Raw genomic sequence first — 18,203 nt, forward strand, 5'->3', positions numbered from 1 at the left:
ACGTTGATCTTGAACTACAAGTTTAGATGCTGCTATGGAGCAATATTTAAGGAGACCTTCCTGTTATTAGCTAATGCCGTTGGTGTTGTTGTTGAAACATCGTCTGCTTTAATGTCTGTAAAGATGTCTAATAGCGTTTTCCTTTGGGTCCTCGCGGAGCGCTCCCATGGAGGAATAAAACAAGGAGATCCTATTCTTCAAAAACAGTCTTTAACGAAGCTGGAAACTACTACTACCATTTTTATTGCTCCTTGGGAGCGCTCCGCGAGGACCAAAGGAAAACGCTATATAAGCATAGAGGCAAGCCAGGCCCAAGGATAGGATACCGCTTCGCATTATAGGCCCGAGCTCGGATGGGGGTTCTTTTTGTTAACTCCCCCACACCGAGGGGCGCCGGGCGCATACTCCCAAAATTCTTATAAGTCTAATTATTTCAGCAAAGTTCAAATGGCGTCACGGTACACGAAGATAACGATAACTTATCGATTATAATTAAGCAAATTTGTCGTAATTGAAGGAAATTAGGCTTAACAACTTTGAAATAATTCCCGAAATACTAGTCGAAATGAATGTTCAATCAAATTGAATTTTTAATTAAAAAAAAATTCGACAAAAAAATTAGATTGTTGCGAATTTGAGGCTACTGAAAACGAATATAGATTTTTTCAATTCAAACTGTAATTATACCAGTTTTATTGTTGTGTGCTAAAAATTTTCGAAATGATGGATGAAATTAATGCCTTCTGTTTTATTCAATAGATCGCAAGCTTCTTGAACAGTCAAGGTCATAGGAGGGGGTCCGCAAGAAAAGACTCCTACTTTGGAGATCTACGAATGTTTCAGGTAAAAACATTTTTATTATTATTGCAACAGAGAGAATTTAGAAGGGGAGTGGAAAGGGTGGTGTTTGGAATGTAGCGCAACGTCGTCTGCTAAACGTTATCTGGGCAGGTCGACTTCCGGTATGATGCGTTTGTAACAGAGAGATTTTAGAACATGTGACCGGAAACTCGCCTACCCCAAAAAGCTCAGCGCGACATCTTGTTTTGGGCGTCATCACGTTTAATAGAGTCAAAGGGGGGGTGGCCTTCCACTCCTCTTCTAAATTCTCTCTGATTGCAAGTTATTCCGCGTCGCGATCAAGAGTCGTTACCTTCTGGCTATACGTTCGTTTCAAAGAACTTAAAAAGCTCTTCATGTCAGGCCGACCAAAATGAGTTATGGACTGAAGTCCAGTGAACAAACTTCTATTTGATATCTTTTGAAAATGTCGCTCGCAAATGTACTGCGATCAAAATAACTGTTAAATAGGCTTCAGAATAGCAAAACCTTTGAACTTACAAGCATTGTGGTTCTAAGGTCAAATTTCTGGTAAAATTGGGTGATAAATATATGACATTCGACCAATTTTTGAGTATCGTTGCTCTCCACATATCGAATAATGTCCGTCATCCATTCAAAGTGTTTCTGAGTACGCGTTATCCATATAAAGTATATCTGCAAGCGTGGAAATTGTTTTTTAAACCCCCATTGATAATTTTGAAACGCTGGATTTTAAACTTATGTCCCCACCTTCTTGCACGTAATGGCTGTGTTTGAGGAAGCCTTATGTACCACGTCCTTCAGAATTGACGCGAAAGGGGTCACCCCTATTCCTCCACCAACCAAAACTGAAACTTCGTACTCGTACCAGTCTTGATGCCCTTCACCAAAAGGTCCGTCCAAGTAGATCTGTAATTTTCAATCATCTGTGAATACGTCAGTATTATTTTTCGAAGCATATACCTTGGGGTAGGCGTGAAATTGAATGTTATTAGGGTCAAGCAATTGACGAATGTTAGTTGTCCATGGGCCAACTGCCCTTATATGCAGAGAGATGTTTTGCTCATTCGGTGCTGATGAGATGGTGAAGGGGTGGTATTCGTCACTGTTTAGTAGGGGACAAGCGATTCTGACCCATTGACCGCTACGATATTGAAAATTCGGCGGTCGCTTCAAATTGAGTTCCAAAACATCTGCAAAAAAAACTCAAAATTGTTTTCGATGCACTTTGAATCTAGAAATAGCTTAGCTTACCTGACGGATGAATTATCGTTTTGACAACCGATATTTCGATTTTCTTGCGACTAATGCTGATCAGTTGGTCGAGAACGAAGACGCACAATGGTCCCAAAAAGAAATAGTAAAAAAAGGGTCGCTGAACAACGCGTCCCAAACCATGAAGGGTCATTAGTATGTAGAAAACCGGGTAAAGATTATGCGTGAACCAGAAAGCTTTGAAAACGTTTCGACGTGAAAATGGTAGCGCAAATATATATATGACGGCAACCACCAGAACCAGAAGTATGCCCGTTAAACCTGTATTGAAATCACTGCCTTACGCCGCTTTGTTTCTAAAATATTTTCACTCCAATTACCAGTTATAGTTCCATAACACCAGTAATGAAATTTCGGTAATTCGTCAGTTCTGAAATGAAACCAAGTATAGTTACCATGAACTTGTAATATTGAACCAATTTACTTACGCGTGGTAATAGTCTCTGAATAAGCAAGTTAGGTCGTCCGCGGTTTGAGTCTTTTGTGAAAATTGAAAACGTTTTTAGATATTTAATTGTACCGCAAATCAGAAACAACTCACCGCGATATGATAGAAGTTAAAGGCGTGTCCGATTGTATGGATAACTGAAAAGTAAAACGTGTTGACCGGACTTGACTTGCGATACACTTTAATTAAGTATTAACCCTAAAACATACTTGTAAATATGAGACCCCAAAAGGCGATGTATTTATGGAAAGTTACGAAGTAATCAAATGGGATGTAGTTCTTGAGGAAAGTCTCCCGCAAGAACGTGATTAAATTACGGCACATGGTCAGTAGGATGGTCGAATAGGTGAACATCATAACGCTAGCGGCACCTCTGGTGACGCTGATGCCGAATCCGGCGATTTTTCTTAGACCTCCGTGTTCTCGTTCCAGCGAATAGTCTAGAAATTATATTTTCCATATATAGTGTTGTCCTCCATAAGAGGTGTCATATCAAACTTACAATACATTCTTTCGACGAAAATTCCAAAGAGTAGCAAAGTGTAGAGGACTAGCCAAAATATATGAAGTTTATAATTATCGCAATAACGTTTAAATCGAATAAACCACGAATCATCCGTAGGAGATTTAATCGTAGTTTCAATTGGAACCGAATCGTAAACCGTGTCTTCGCCTTCTGGTTCTAACTCGTTCGTGTAGCTATAGTCGTATTGTTGCTTAGAAATTTGTTCTTTTTGGTTTGAAAATGTTATACTCATTACCTGTAAGCTCTGTACAAGTCGACGTGAGCTTTGATAATTGCGCTTTGTCTCGCTTTAACTTCGGTTTGCATTGGTGCTCGAACACCCCCTAAACACAATTGAGCGTAACCGAGTTCCGATCTGTAATCGGCCATCAATTTTGTAAAATCGTCGAAGGTTAGATCTTGTTTGGAGGTCAAGCCGGCGTTTTTGAACATAGTCGACAATAGTATGTTTAACTGATCCGATGGTAGACTCTCATTGGCAAGTTCTATCATTGACCTGAAGGAATGGCCCAGTTTGTTGCATTAGGGGTTATCGCATTATTACGGTTAAGAGTTGAAACTAACCTGATCATCACCGAAAATTCCTCGCTTGATAACTTACCCGAATGGTCAATGTCGTACATGCTAAATATTTCAAGGATTATAGGAAAGATATTTTGGTTAGTCGAATGGTTTTACACGAATTAAATGACTTGTTCTTACTCAAACATGAGCTTCATTTTATCTTCCGGTGATCCTTGAGCAAAGACGACAATAATATCGAGAAACTCTCTGAAAGAAATATATCCTTTGTCTTCCTTATCAGCCATGCAAAACATTTTTTCAACAAAAACCGCGTCAGGTCTTAGAGAAAGGGCTTCTGCAAATTCGAAAAGTGTAATCTCGGTGTTAATAACGTTTCGAGCTTGAGTTGAATCCAGATGCAGAAGTTCGTGCTTGTTATGCTCGATATTAAAGGCCTAAAAATGTTTCCAAAATTAATTTTGACATCATCGTCTTCCAGTGTATAGTTTTAAAATTACTTGAGCAAAAACGACTCTGAAGAATTTTTCCAATTCTTTCTGTCTTTCCGCTTTGGTTATTGCACCATTTATAATTCCGTGGATGGTGACTTCCCTTCTTTGACGTCCAACACCGATATTACCCAAATACTCTTCCAAAGATCGTATGAAGTTGTCTCTTTCGTTTGCACTATCAAACTTCAAAACCTTTCGAAACAAAAACCATTAAGAGGTTATAATTAATTTCCGTGAACTTATCAATTACGCTAACGACGTACCAGATCGTACTCTCTAGCGACTCTAATTAGAATGTAATAAGCCGAGTGGTAGCCTGCCGTTACTGCCACTTGCAGTTCAATGGTACCCACTCTGGTCAAATCGATGAAACGAACTTTTTCGCCGTTTAAACGATGTATGGTTATAATTTTATTTTCATTGAACTTCAGTATTACTTGTCTGGTGCCTTCTTTCTTTCCAATCCATTCAACGGCTGTATTTATAGCCAATTTTAAAGGTATTTGTCAAAGCTTCAACTAAGTGTACGAGTATAAACTTATCATACCAGGATTAGTATTGTCCCCGAGGGTTTTCTTTTTATTTTTGGTATTTTTTCTCCTAAGGTTATTTAAAATCATTCGCTGCTTTCTTGTTAGTTGAAATAGGAAGACAAAACATCCTTAAAATTAGTATAAATTTAATTACCATCAGTTTCGAACGTGATATCAATATCGAGACACTAAATACCAATTATGAATAAACCGATCCCCACAAAGGTTAAAGCGTAGGAAACTTCGCTTCCGGAGAAGTAGTCGAAAGTTTCGGGGAGTTTACACTGGGACACCAAATCGGGTGGTGCCAATGGTGTTAGATAATAACAGGTTTCGAACTTATTAGACTTGACATTTAAGCACGGATATCTTGACATATTCAGATTAGTTTTACAGATATCGTTTAGTCCAAGGTTGGCTGTTAAACGAAAGAATTGTTATTTAGTACTGTTTCTACAAAATTCATATTGAACGTATTATAAGTTTACAATCTGCTGGTAAGCGAAATGGATTTTTTTGTATATCCCCGTGTTCTATGTCCGTAATAGCCCATATGAGATTGTACATGTTGATTTTCTTAATTCGTTCCACTTGTTTACCAGTGAAGAGGCTTAGGAATATAATGGCCTGGTTGTTAGATATTTATATTTGCATAATAACATAAGACAGTGCTAATTGAGGCGTACCCGTTATCCTGGTTTTCGAACCAGAATCGATCCCCATCTCTAATTCTCCGCATTTGATCTTCAATGATGGTTCGAAATAATTCACCCGGGCGAGTTTCCTCGGTTTCCAGGATTCCGCCGACCCATATGTCGATTATGTCAGTGTTGTTTTTGTATATTTCGGGTAAAATTCGATCAAATATCTGCGGCATAAATTATTACTGCGGTTTAAAAAATCTTATATGTGTAAGGAGCCAAACCTCGGGGTGCAGTTTATAGACATTGGAGCATAGCTTGGCCATCTCGGAGAAGCTATCGAATGTTTTTAATTTTAAAACTCTTCTAGCCGTTTTGTAATCTGGCAGTCCGTGATCTCGAGCTCTTTGAATGTTGATGGCCATTAAATCACGCCTCGAAAACTCCAGAGGACCGAAAACTCGTCCCCTAAGGTCTTCGACAATGACATTGTCCTCTTTTTCGCTCGCTTGAGAAGCCAATCCCAATATTAAAGCGTCTATATCGTGTTCCTCAACTGCTTCCTATTGGTTAAGAATTAATTACCCATTGTCAGAATTTTTTCAAAAATATATATGATCTTTAATACTTTACCCTGGGATTCCAGAAACTGTTGCAAGTTCGAACTGCCTTATGTCCCGCAAAGTGCGTCATCCTGGTGGTTTCGTATACTTTACAGCCACCTTTTACACCAGACCTATATAAATAAAATATCCAATAGATATGCTTAACATATGCTACATTTAACTTTGTACCTCCTATAACCTCCCGAGGTCACCAAAGTGTGCCCGAATCTCATGGCAGTTGTTTGAAATTCGTGTGCAATTCCCGGATCAATGCTGGAATCGTAACCTTTGTAAGGTGAAAGACCTTTTCCGAGCCATTCCGGTAGCCATTCGTTAATTACCATATGCTGTTATAGAACGCGTTATTAACCTGCACGTTACGTAATGGTGTGATAAGTTACCAACCTGATGAGAAGCGATGACCCATTTTCTGGCTTCGTTGAACAACCTTTCATCGTTCCAATTGGGATGTCGTCTCTTAAGGGCTTTGGCCAGTAGATTGTGCCAACGAAACCAAAACACACCGAACGTCAAAAGAAAAGGGTTTTCGTTACCTCTTGGGTTACCCAATCCTGTTTTGTTTTTAAACTGCGGTTAGATTTCGAGATTATTTGCTTTATAGTTGAGGGTAACCTACGATAGAATCTTTCAACTGGTTTTAATATATGATCCCTCGGTGGAGGAGGATTGGCCATTGGTAATTTTATATCGTTTAAAGCTGGGTATTTTCCATCCTTAGAACTGATTAGGAGACCGTCTTTAAATGACCTCAGTCCGTCAGACCAGCCTTTAGAAATACCGTATGTTAAGCCACCATCTATCCAAGGAGTTATCTCGTTAATCTGAAAATGTTCCCGTCGCTATTACGCGTGCGCAGTTAATTTAAATATAGATTAATTCTAACCTGTTGCCTCGGGTTATTGGGTGACTGTCCAGTCCGGACGTCATAACGGCTTCTCAAAACGGGCATTTCCGTATGCCCCGTGCTCTTATATTCGTGATCTTCCGGTATCTTAATATTAAAATATTCAGGAGGACATCCTGGTCTTTGGACATCCAATAATTCTTCAACTACTTGTTGCCCTGTCATGGTGAGGGCTGTAGTTAAGTGAGGCTGTTTATTTAATGTGAATTAGCTTACCAAAAAACACAAGAAGGGCCGTTTTTCCTGTATTGGACATTTGTCCACCTGTTCCATTCATAAGCATTCTACTGAGATGTAACGGATTTGGTCTATCATATCCTGATGGTGCGTAGACACCGTCCGAGTATGCCGGTGGTAAAAGGCGGACCAATTGACTGTCTACTCATTTGATAAGTTATGTATTGTCAAAATTTGGACCGTTGTCTAATCTTTGTTGGCAACCAAATCCCAAAAAGTTAATTTACCCACTGATCCCAGTTCCGGATGGGTGGGATTATTATACCATCCATCGTAACCCTCGTATTCCACGTGATGGTCATCTTGAGTATCCCTGACCAACCAATCCAGAAGCCCATCTTTACTTACCAAAGGTGGTTCATCATCACCCTGTGTATCTAGTTTAGTAATTTCACCGTTTAACCTCAATTATGAATAAGTGTAAAATTTTTATTTATATTACAAATTTTACCTGGCGGTGTTGTTAATGGATCTGGTTCGGTGGGTGTGACAGTGGGAAATACAACTGTATCTTGACCTCGTGACATGGTCAAGCAAATTGTAATTACGATAAAGTAAAGCGCGAAGACGGACTTCCAGCGCGTCATCTCGTCTCGTGATGAATTTCAATTTAACCATGAGACAGACTAAAATTTCTTTAATGGATATTATCAATATTCCATAACTAAATTGTATGTGTGGGATTATACTAAACGTATTTCCGTCAAAATTTCCAAAACGCGAGATAAGGCCGAGGCGACACTCCATCCTAAATAAAAAAAGAAAATGCACCGGATGGTATGTACTTCCGTTTTATTTTTACCCTGGAGTTCCTTCTTGGAAAATAAAATATTCTTCCGCTCATACAAGCAAATAATTTCGCAAGATAGATAATATTTTTACTGTTTAGGTTAAATACATAATAAAAGTTTCGTAATTATATATTTAAAAATTTTCAAAATGGTGGACGAAAATCATTCCTTCTTGTTTGTTGAGTTCGTCACATGCTTGTTGGACTCCAAGGGTCATGGGTGAGGGTCCGCAACTAAATACTCCAACTTTTCGTACCTTTAATTGTCAGAAGTAATTTTATCTAAAAGTAGTCTAGAAGAATGACTCAATAAGGGGTGATAAAACTTATCACTTACATCCGGATATTCTTCCTCAAGTGAACTTAAGAAAAGTTTAATATCCGGTCGACCGAAATGCGTAATTGACTTGAGACCAGTGAAAAGACTTTGGTTTGAAACACGTTGAAAATGTCTCTCGCAAATGTACTTAAGTAGAAAGAACAGTCATTACTAAATCGACATACTCTTTAATTGACTTATTAAGATACGTACCACCATTGTGGTTCTCAGATCGAACTTCTGGTAAAATTGCGTGATGAAGATATGTACCGATACCAATCTCTGTTTGTCCCGTTCCTCAACCGATTTTATGATATCGGTTAGCCATTCAAAGTGCTTTTGAGTTCTCGTCACCCATAGAAAATATACCTGTATACGGGGTTTCTATTTTTAAACCAAAAAGCATTGAAACGAAAGAAAAGAAACTTACCTTTTTGCAAGGGATTTTAGTATTCAAAGCCGATTTATGGGCAATGTCCTTTAAAATTGAGGCGAAAGGGGTGACACCGATTCCTCCACCAACCATTACGGAGACTTCGTATTGAAACCAGTCTTGATGACCCTCACCAAATGGCCCGTCCAAGTAGATCTTGGGAACAAGTTAAATTAGATTTAGCTTTTACAGAAAGAGGTTCATTATGAATTACTTTAGGGTATGGATGGTCTTGTATCGCGTCGGGACTTAGAACCTTGCGTAAAGCGCTTGTCCATGGACCAACTGCTCGTATATGCAAGGAGAGGTTCTCTTCGTGGGGTGCCGATGATAATGTGAATGGATGAAACTCATTCGTTCTTAAAATTGGGCAAGCGATTCGCACCCATTGACCACTCTTGTATTGAAAGTTCGCCGGTCGTTTGAATTCCAATTGCAAGACCTCTATTTACAACAAAACGTTTTTTTTCTTTAATCACGTGTTTTAAGAGTAATGAATGTTTTTTTGTTCAATTCTACTGACCAGAAGGATGGGGAACGGCCTTTATTATTGCTATCTCCACCTTCTTTCTGCTTATACTGATTAACTGGTCAATGACGAAAATCAATAACGGTCCCAAGAAGAAATAATAAAATATCGGATCCTGAACTACTCGACCCAAACCATGCAGAATCATTAGAATGTAGAAGATAGGGTACAGGTTGTGAGTGATCCAAAACGCTTGGAATACGTTCCTCCGAGCGTAATTATGGGCAAAAACGTACATGATTGTTACAATCGCAACGAGAATAACTCCAGTTAAACCTTTCAGAGTAATTTAATTAAATAATGTCTGAATTTGCTATTAGGGTTTAGCTAAAAACGTACCCGTGATAGTTTGAAAAGCCCAGTACGTTATTTTGGGTAGCTCGTGGCTTCTGTAAGACGCAAGATAAGTATTAATAGACTAAGAAATTATTTGTTATCGCAGTCCACTTACGAATGGAAAAAATCTCGAAACAAGCAGTTCAGGTCGTCAGCGGATTGCGTCGAAATTTGGTAGAAGTTTAAAGCATGACCCACCGTATGAATAACTGAAGTTTTAGATTAGATATTAAAATTAATTGGTTGTAATTAGCGTTGGTTTAAAAATACCCGAGAATATAAGACCCCATATCGCGATGTATTTGTGAAACCAAACAGCGCTGTCGAAAGGAATGTATTTATGCAGGACGGTTTCTCTAAGTATCGTAATCGTGTTACGACACATGGTCAAAAGAATAGTCGAGTAGGCGAACATCAAACCGCTAGCCGATGAACGTGCGACACTAACCCAATGACCAGATATTTTTCGAAGACCATTGTGTTCCCGTCCCAACGCAAAAACTGAAAGGAATTTATATGATTAAGTAATCTTTAAAGATCTTTCACGAAAAACCTACAGTATCTTTCAATGCATAGTCCGAACATGAAGAGAGTGTACAAAGTAATCCAAAAGATGTGCAAGTAGTACGTCTCCGCGTATCTCACTACTGTAGTCCAAAATACACTCCTGGGACTGTATTCTTTCGATAAAGCTTCTAATTTGATATGACCTTCGCCTTCCGGTGGCGTGTCAGGTTGTCCATTACGCGAGCTGTATTTTAATTCATGGTTAATCAAATGTATCACAGTGTTAACAGTCCTCACACGCACTTATATGCTTTAAGTACAGTATCCTCAGCTCTGGTAACAGCGCTATGTCGTTTCGTTGGGGCAGTTATTTGGGACGTTTGAATACCTGGACCTCCACCTGATCAAAACTATCGTTAGGATATATTTTGTTTGTTTACACTTTCACGTTACTTTCTAGGGTTAGTTGAGCGTATCCCAGTTCTTCCTTATAATCGGACATTAAGTGTTTGAAGTCCTCGAAGGTGATTGTCTCCTTATTGTCCAAATTGGCGTGTTTGAACATGGATGTTACGATCGTTTTTACCTGCTCTTCCGAAAGTGTGTGATTCGCGAGCTCCAAGAGTGACCTACATTTTAAATCATAGAACACTTGTTATAGAACGTGCTTTGTATCGACTATGGTAATGTAATTACTTGATCATTGATGCAAAATCACATCGAGTTAAGGTTCCAAGACGATTAATATCGTACATATCGAACATGAGTTTCATTTTCTTCTCGGCACAACCTGTATGCAATTTATAAGTTATTTTTCATTACACCATGCAAAAATTCCGAAGCCTACCTACCATTTGCAAAAATTACGATTATATCTAAAAATTCTCTGAACGTTATGTATCCTTTATTGCCGCTGTCCACTAAGGCAAACATCTGCTGGACAAAAACAGCGTCCGAACGTAAGGAGAATGCCTCGGCAAATTCGTGAATTGTCAGTTCCGTGTAGATTATATCTCTGGCTTGATCGGCGTCTAAATGGACCACTTCGAATTTTTCCTGGTTGATGTTGAATGCCTAGCCAGAAACGGCAGTTATATCAAGAATGCTCTGGTCTCCACCTGGAAAGGGTTTAAATACCTGCGCGAACACTACTCTAAAGAATCTCTCCAATTCCATTTGTCTGTCTGCTTTGGTCACTGAGTTCTTTAACAGATTCTTGGAGTTGATTTCCTTACGTTTACGTCCAACCCCAATGGAGCCGAGATAAGCTTCTAACTGCGAAATGACGGTGTCCCGTTCTTCCGCTTCGTCAAATTTTAGAATCTACCGAAGACAGTTGTAAATAAGTATTTTTTGAAATTTTTAACGCGTATTAGCATAAGTAGAATAATAATATTATTCTACTTATGGTATTAGTGCACTGACCAAATCGCATTCTCTGGGAACCCTTATCAACAAGTAATCAAACCCGGTGCCAACTTGAAATTCGATTGAATCCGCTCTCGATAAATCGATGGATCTGACTTTGGGACCATGCAGTTGACGAAGAACGATGCTTTTCTTTTCGTATTTCAGAATAACCTGACGGGTGCCTTCTTTCTTACCCATCCATTCCGTTACTGCGTTTACCAGTTTAGTTTAGACACATTAGAATGGTAAATGAAAGTACTTGCGATTATACCAATGATGGAATCGGGATCCAATGTTTCCTTCTTCTTTCTTACGCTCGTTCTTCTAACTCTGCTAAATTCGCGTCGTCTAGTCTCTACCATGTAATACAGTATACCAATACACACTGCGCACGAAATAGACGTCTTTAGAATTTAGTTGGCAATTACAACTAAGGGATAATTTTATTACCAAATATGAAAACTATGGGTGATATGAAGGTAAGAATCAAGGCTGCTTCGCTACCCTCGAAGAAATCGAAAGACGTTGGTGGACTGCATTTGTTTAATTTATTACCGGTTAAATTTAAGAATGAGCAAGAGTCACGTGTTCCGTCGGCGTTGACGCAATCGTAATTGGAAAGGCCAAGTTTTAATTTACATTGGTAACTAAATCCGGGATTTGCTGTGGAAAAATGTTTCATGTTTAAATTTTTGTAATTTGAGTTGTGCGTGTAAACTTAATTACTTTGCGATGGTAGCCTGAAAACATTGTCCTGTACTTCAACGTTGGTTTCATCCATTGTTAAGAATCGTAGTAAATGACTCATTCGAATGGATTTAATCGCTCTAATCTGCGTTTCGCTGAATTGTCTATAATTAATTGTTATTATCATTTAGAACTCTGCATGCCTTATGAGTAAAAATTATACAATGTTACGATACCCGTTTCTTTTATATTCGAACCAAAATCGATCTCCGTTCCGTATTCTTTCAAATTGTTCTTTAATTATTATTCTAAATAACTCGCCCGGTCTTCCAGCTTCCGTTTCCAGCATTCCTCCTACCCAAAAGTCAACCAATCCCGTATTACCATTGTACAATTTGGGAAGAACATCGCTAAATAACTGTGGTGCAACTCTAGATATATTGGAACAAATTTCGGCCATTTCTCCAAAGGTTTCGAAGGATTTCAGACCCATCCAGAGTCTGGCGGTCTTGTAATCTGTCAAACCGTGGTCGCGACCTGTTGCGATGTTCAAAGCCACCCGGTCGCGTCTAGTAAACTCCGGAGGTCCGTGGTAAAACACTGTGACAAAAATTTTGTGAAATACTGAGCTAAGAACTTAAAATGTAATAGTAAATACCTCTGTAATCGTCCACGATTATATTATCGTCCTTTTCGGCTGGTTGAGTTGTTAAACCCAACAAGATCGAATCAGGATCCTCTGCTTTAGTTATCGTTTCTTCCGATTTCCAGAAATGATCGCAAACTTGAAGGGCGTTGGATCTGAACATCTCACAACCCGAATTTCTGTTAAGCGTAAATTAAAATTATTTTCAAGTAGAATTAAAAATGGCGTACATGTAATATACCTTAAAGGTAATTGCGGGGTTAACAGGGTATGAATGTAGTATTTTGCAGCTGTTAGAAACTCTTGAGTTATAGCAGGATCAATACACGGGACGTAATCTACGTATAATTACGTCAAAACTGGTCAAGAATTGTTTATAAAATTAAATTGTTCAAAGTTACTTTGTTGCGTGTAGGGAAGAACAGATTCTCCTAAAAACGCTGGCAACCATTCGTACATTGTAATTTGCTGAAAATTGAATCCACAATTTATCTGTTAAACTGCTACTAATATTGAAAAACAAAAATTACAAACCTGATATATTGCAACAACCAGTTTTCTGGTTTTTTGAAACAATCTTTCATCGGAGTAAGTTGGATGCCTGTTTCTCATGACTTCAGCGATCTCATTATGCAACCGAAACCATAGAATTCCCAATGAAAGTAGGGCTGGGTTTTCGTTTGAGTTAGCGTTACCTAAACCTGCACCCAAAACCCTATTTTGAACCACGGGTGTAAAGGGTTAAGGTAAGCGGGATTAATTCTTACGATAAAGTCGACTTGATGGTTTGAGTTTGCCATCGTCTGGTCGAACCGGGTTGTTTAACGGCAACCCATTATTTAAAGCCGGTAAAGACGCGGATTTATCATGACTTTTCAGTTTTCCATCTTTGAAACTTCTTAAGGAGTCCGACCATCCTTTTGATGTCCCATATATTGAACTTCCGTCGATCCACGCGGTAATCTCATTCAACTTATGGTTAAATAAAATGAGTGTCTGATAATTGAAGCCGCGTTTGAACCCTTTCTAACTATACCTAATACTTTAAATAGCAACAATCCCCCCCATCCAAATCTTTATCGCATCTCCCCTTTGAAATGATTTATTTCTGGTTCTTTAAGGGACAAGGAACTAGCTCTTCGAGTACCTTCCTTAAGCACAAACCTGTTGTCTGGGATTATTCGGTGAACTACCGGAAGTGGTATCGTACCTGTGCCTTCTAACAGGCACGATTGTGTGCTTGGTTTGACTACGATAAAAGTGACCTTTTGGTAGTTGATAGAATATCTTTTCGGGTGGACAACTTGGTCTCTCCGCACCCACAATCTCATCGAAAACATGTTGCGCTGCTTGTAATTAGTCAATAAGCTCAAAGACATTTTTAGATAATGTAACAGAACTCACCGTAAATCGCGACGAAAGCCGTTTTCCCCGTTTCTGAAAGTGAACCCGACTTTCCCGCGAATACTTGGTCACTGATGACAAACGGATTCGGGCGCTTATTCATCCATGGTTCGTAAGCACCATCGCTGTAAAAAGGGGGGAACAATCGAAGAAGTTGGCTGTCTGTCAAATAAATTAAACATTTTTTTAGAAGGCCATGCACTTTTAAGTTGAGTAATTTTTAATTATTTTGTTACCAACTGAACCGTATTCGGGGTGGGAAGGATTATTGTACCATCCATTGAAAGATTGGTATTCCGTAGGTGGTCCATCACTTTCTAGACCAATCAAACTGTCTAGAAACTCATCTTTCGTTTGAAATCCAGTTTGTGGCGGTTCTGGTGCAACTTAAAGAGAATGTTTCTGTTAAATTCGACTTTAATCAAATCAAAAAATAAAAAATAATAATAATGAACAGTGTTTACCCGTTGGTATTACCGGAGCCTCAGTTCTCGGAATTATTTTCTTTGGCGGCTTTGTCGCATTGGGAGTCTTCTCTTGACCATCCACTAAACCTAAAGCCAGAACTAAAATACAACAGAAGATTTGTAAAACTCCCGCCATTTTTCCATTTACCCTCGATACGATATGTCAAACAACTTTATTCGTCTTAAAGTAAAATGTAATTTACTGTAAAATAGATGAGCCTATATTCCCGGCGAATCATTTCAATGCCATACAGGCCAAACTTCCGGAATAAAAATTAGCGAAAGTTCCGATTTTACTTCCTTTAAAATATTTTAAAACTTCAAATACCTAAAAAAAATGGGCGCGTTTTATTTTTCCTACACTCAAATTTGGCGGTTGCAACACGGGTTCCCGGAAAGAAAGACCGCCTACATTAAAAATCATTAATTTTAATGTCCTGTCACGTGACGGTCGATATACCTTACGTAATATACAGGTTTATATGATTGTACATAAGCGAAAAAGAACGCTCAGGTATATCGGAAAAAGCATCTCGAAAAAACACACCTGGCTAGTGTAATATATTGGACAACGCCTAATCGTTGGTGGTTTTATATCGATGCATTACATTTTTTTTCTAAAATCTATAAAAATTCTTTAATAATTAGTTCACCTTGAAGAAAGCGATTATAAAATAAAACGTGTGAAGCAAAAGTCGACCAAATTTCGAGTTGATAGCGTTTTATAATGGAGTCCATGTTAGCTTATGAAAATCCGTAGGTTTTCAAAGTGAAAGAGCCAAAGTTTTGAAAGGTAGGGACGTTTTTTATTTATTTATTTATTATCGCGTTTGAAAATCACAAATTACATCAATACTACGGTATATTTTATTTAATGGTAATGAAAATATGTTAAATTTGTCTTATGAATTTAATAGAGGCCCATTTTTAGACCAAAATAGACAAACATACTATAATAAAACAGAATTATCTTCAAGATCGGTGAATATTTTATATGCCCCATCTCTTTAAATTAAAATAAGTCCTTAACATTAAAGAAGGTCGATTGAATCGTAATCTTGATATATCGTAGTATAAAAAAATGACGTAGATACCCTCCTACACCGCGTAAGAATAGTACGCCAAACGTCATTGTTTTAATCGGTTAATCTCGCTTTCACGTCATGGATACCGTTTAAAATTCCATTTTAAACCACCAAACCAGTTACCTACAAGTTCAAGTTTAAATTTAAACCTACTTCCCATACTTATATTACTTCCGATTGGTTCTATCCTAAAAACCTTGATTTGTGGCGGGAAATTTTAGAGGCCGCGGAAACCACTAACGTCAAGAAAGAATAACGAGAAGTAAAAAGATACGTGTTCTAACTTAATAATTAGGTAGTTAACAATTTAGATTAAGAGAAATTTGAAGGTGAAAGGCGATATAGCTTGTGGGTTTTGGGTTCTAACCACAAAACAGCCGAGCTCTTATATGTTCTCCTTCATTGGCATTTAAAGCGTCGACGAAGAGATACCATTTATAAGACCCCGCGATAGTATCTCGTTAACGTTTTAGAAGTTACTTTCGCACAGTCACCTTTTCTCTCTCTCTCTCTCTCTTTCGTGGTATTGTCTATATTGCAATAAAAAATTTACAAATCTTCTCAGTCATTCCGAGAAGATTCGCGGTGAATTTTAGTGGGCCTCTTTCATTTTAAACCTGTAATAAAAACACACCCTCCGTGCCAAATTTATCGTTTATTCCAAAGTGTTTTGGATATATTTAACAAACAACTTTATTTCCGACTAAATGTAAGTCCATTTTATTTTAAACGGTTTCTTTTCTTCTTTTTTGTCACATTTTTGAGTCTTTCTTTGTCCCATTACTATATACTGGTTTAATTTTATCTTCAACTTTGAAATATAATACCAAATTAAAAGTTTTTTTTTTATTTAAATCGTCTTGGACTTTAGAAATGCTCTATGTAAAATGAAACCGTTATAAATTTTATAGGTTGCCATATTATTTCCTGTAACACATTTTAAATGAGATATGCAAAATATTTAATACATAGTTTTCAGACTAGGAGGATTAATACCATTTACATCAGGAGACCAGGCTATTGGGTACTGCGTTTTTCCCGCCAAGTAGCCAGGCCTCTTGGTGTAAATTGTATCAATCCTCCTTGTCTGAAAACTATGCATACTTTCGAGATAAAAACATTTTTCGTCGCATCATCTTACGTTTCATAATGCGAAACTGTTTATATAACTTTGTTTTTCTCTTTTTTAATTTTTATAGTAATTCAGAAAGATGAGGTCTTCCGTATACTTGGGACTCTTGGGAATTTTTTTGCTATGCTTGATCGCCAATGCTCAAGTTTTACGCGACGAAGACATCGATGACACGAGCGACATGGATCCTAATGACGCGGATTACAAGGATCACAACCATAGAGAAGATAATAACCACGATATCAGACGATACGGGCCTTATAACAGGAACGGAAATGGTGTCAATAGGAGGAAAACGGCGCAACGAAATTCATACGACGATACCGATTTAGGTATGCTAGCAATTATTTACCACGTGGTCTTATAGGGTTCAGATTTGGCGGGAAAAAATTTCTCTTTGAAGTCTTTCTGTAGAGATGACCCCTTTAATAGCTAATACGTGATTCTGCATATTTTACATACATAGAATAAGTAATGACCAAATTTTTCTTTTTTTCAATTTTTTAGATCATTCAAACCACAATCACAGACATCTAAGTACAAATCATGGAAGCATTTTATTACCAGCCATCTTTACAAGTGTTTTGTGGGTTTTATACAGTGTATACATGGTCATATAAGCAGGAGATCAATTATTATAATATCTCTTTGATAATATTGTTATTTAATCAGGCATTTGTACATAAATTCACCATAAATATACGCGGAATAAAATTATATTTTAATATAACTTTAACTAAACCAAGGTTTTATTTTATTTAAAGGGTACATTAAATGATTTACAGAATTTTCTTGTGAATTAAATTGGAAACTTGAAGAATACACCACTGTAAACAAATCAACAACTCCAATTGTTACTGTTTATGGTTTAATTATTTCAGTTGGGTCATTTAGGCATCCCAGGATGTTTGAAGACCATTTCTGTTCCTTCAATGGAGACTTGTTCATATCTAGTTTTGCGATTATTTCTACACATATTTCCACATTTTTGAGATCTGCAAGTTCTACATGGATAATGGCATCCTACACAATTTTTATCCAAGCAATCACATAAGTCTATTCCGGATCTTATGTGAGTGCCATTGCTGTCATGATGGTTCATAGAACCTTTACTAACGGCCCCTCTGTAAACAACCAAAACCAAAAAAAAAATGGAATAGCAAAGGCTTAGTTTTTTATATTCCATTCAATGTTTTAATTACCGTCACACCTCTTTAATTTCGATTTTTGTGGTGGTTTGGGAACTTTAGCTTCTTTGGTCATATTCCTTCAAGCTGCAAAATTTAAAATCTTAAAGGGAAGTTTTGACCACTTTCCCGCAAACGCGAAGTCAAAAGACTCAAAACAGAGTCTTATTTTCACTTCCGACACTTCGTTGGCCAATAATAGGCGGCGCCACTTGTGTTTCAAGCCTATTTTAACGTTAATTG

At 37.8% G+C, this 18,203-nt stretch overlaps 5 protein-coding genes across 8 annotated transcripts in view; 1 reads left to right on the top strand and 4 right to left on the bottom strand.

The window, feature by feature from the left end:
• The window catches only part of LOC149692228 (uncharacterized), a 29,850-nt gene extending 12,318 nt beyond the window's left edge, over positions 1–17,532 (top strand). Inside the window, exons 1-4 of one of the 4 annotated variants that reach the window (XM_089867924.1) lie at positions 73–677; positions 760–843; positions 16,841–17,105; positions 17,281–17,532. In XM_089867924.1, the coding sequence (XP_089724050.1) occupies positions 16,853–17,105; positions 17,281–17,393 (366 nt within the window). In that variant the 5' untranslated portion in view covers positions 73–677; positions 760–843; positions 16,841–16,852 and the 3' untranslated portion in view covers positions 17,394–17,532. Of the gene's footprint in view, positions 1–72; positions 678–759; positions 844–14,799; positions 15,350–15,449; positions 16,351–16,840; positions 17,106–17,280 lie in introns of those variants that run through there. The other 3 variants (XM_089867925.1, XM_089867926.1, XM_089867927.1) reach the window with 3 other exon arrangements.
• LOC149692231 (dual oxidase 2-like) lies at positions 578–7,779 on the bottom strand. Its single transcript, XM_089867930.1, has 29 exons — positions 7,480–7,779; positions 7,256–7,405; positions 7,008–7,169; positions 6,771–6,949; positions 6,504–6,708; positions 6,272–6,438; positions 6,056–6,213; positions 5,895–5,997; positions 5,546–5,824; positions 5,307–5,488; positions 5,109–5,230; positions 4,817–5,038; positions 4,635–4,748; positions 4,351–4,562; positions 4,094–4,279; positions 3,774–4,030; positions 3,636–3,695; positions 3,307–3,567; positions 3,048–3,244; positions 2,755–2,985; positions 2,639–2,682; positions 2,526–2,575; positions 2,418–2,467; positions 2,077–2,358; positions 1,786–2,015; positions 1,573–1,731; positions 1,342–1,497; positions 1,154–1,285; positions 578–828 (listed from the first exon to the last, which is right to left on the bottom strand). Exons 1-29 carry the CDS (start codon positions 7,613–7,615, stop codon positions 706–708), a joined length of 4,809 nt encoding a protein of 1,602 aa, XP_089724056.1. The 5' UTR covers positions 7,616–7,779; the 3' UTR covers positions 578–705.
• Positions 7,953–8,663, bottom strand: LOC149692232 (dual oxidase 2-like). Its single transcript, XM_089867534.1, has 4 exons — positions 8,568–8,663; positions 8,351–8,506; positions 8,156–8,284; positions 7,953–8,075 (listed from the first exon to the last, which is right to left on the bottom strand). The coding sequence occupies exons 1-4, from the start codon at positions 8,661–8,663 to the stop codon at positions 7,953–7,955; spliced, it is 504 nt and encodes a 167-aa protein (XP_089723660.1).
• LOC149692233 (dual oxidase 2-like) lies at positions 8,410–14,692 on the bottom strand. The gene is made up of 25 exons (XM_089867535.1): positions 14,554–14,692; positions 14,326–14,475; positions 14,090–14,251; positions 13,850–14,031; positions 13,453–13,681; positions 13,220–13,386; positions 13,087–13,153; positions 12,927–13,023; positions 12,698–12,864; positions 12,276–12,639; positions 12,079–12,203; positions 11,803–12,015; positions 11,624–11,737; positions 11,368–11,576; positions 11,080–11,265; positions 10,794–11,016; positions 10,639–10,732; positions 10,396–10,571; positions 10,246–10,342; positions 9,993–10,186; positions 9,706–9,936; positions 9,551–9,644; positions 9,439–9,488; positions 9,094–9,375; positions 8,410–9,014 (listed from the first exon to the last, which is right to left on the bottom strand). Exons 1-25 carry the CDS (start codon positions 14,690–14,692, stop codon positions 8,701–8,703), a joined length of 4,326 nt encoding a protein of 1,441 aa, XP_089723661.1. The 3' UTR covers positions 8,410–8,700.
• On the bottom strand, positions 17,312–18,157 carry LOC149692234 (ARL14 effector protein). The gene is made up of 2 exons (XM_089867928.1): positions 17,984–18,157; positions 17,312–17,897 (listed from the first exon to the last, which is right to left on the bottom strand). The coding sequence occupies exons 1-2, from the start codon at positions 18,034–18,036 to the stop codon at positions 17,660–17,662; spliced, it is 291 nt and encodes a 96-aa protein (XP_089724054.1). The 5' UTR covers positions 18,037–18,157; the 3' UTR covers positions 17,312–17,659.
• Between the last annotated feature and the right edge of the window lie 46 nt (positions 18,158–18,203).

The sequence above is a fragment of the Phalangium opilio genome, unplaced genomic scaffold, assembly GCF_054372755.1.
Source record: "Phalangium opilio isolate 3A_F unplaced genomic scaffold, DU_Popi_V2 ptg000024l_1, whole genome shotgun sequence".
NCBI lineage: Eukaryota > Metazoa > Arthropoda > Arachnida > Opiliones > Phalangiidae > Phalangium > Phalangium opilio.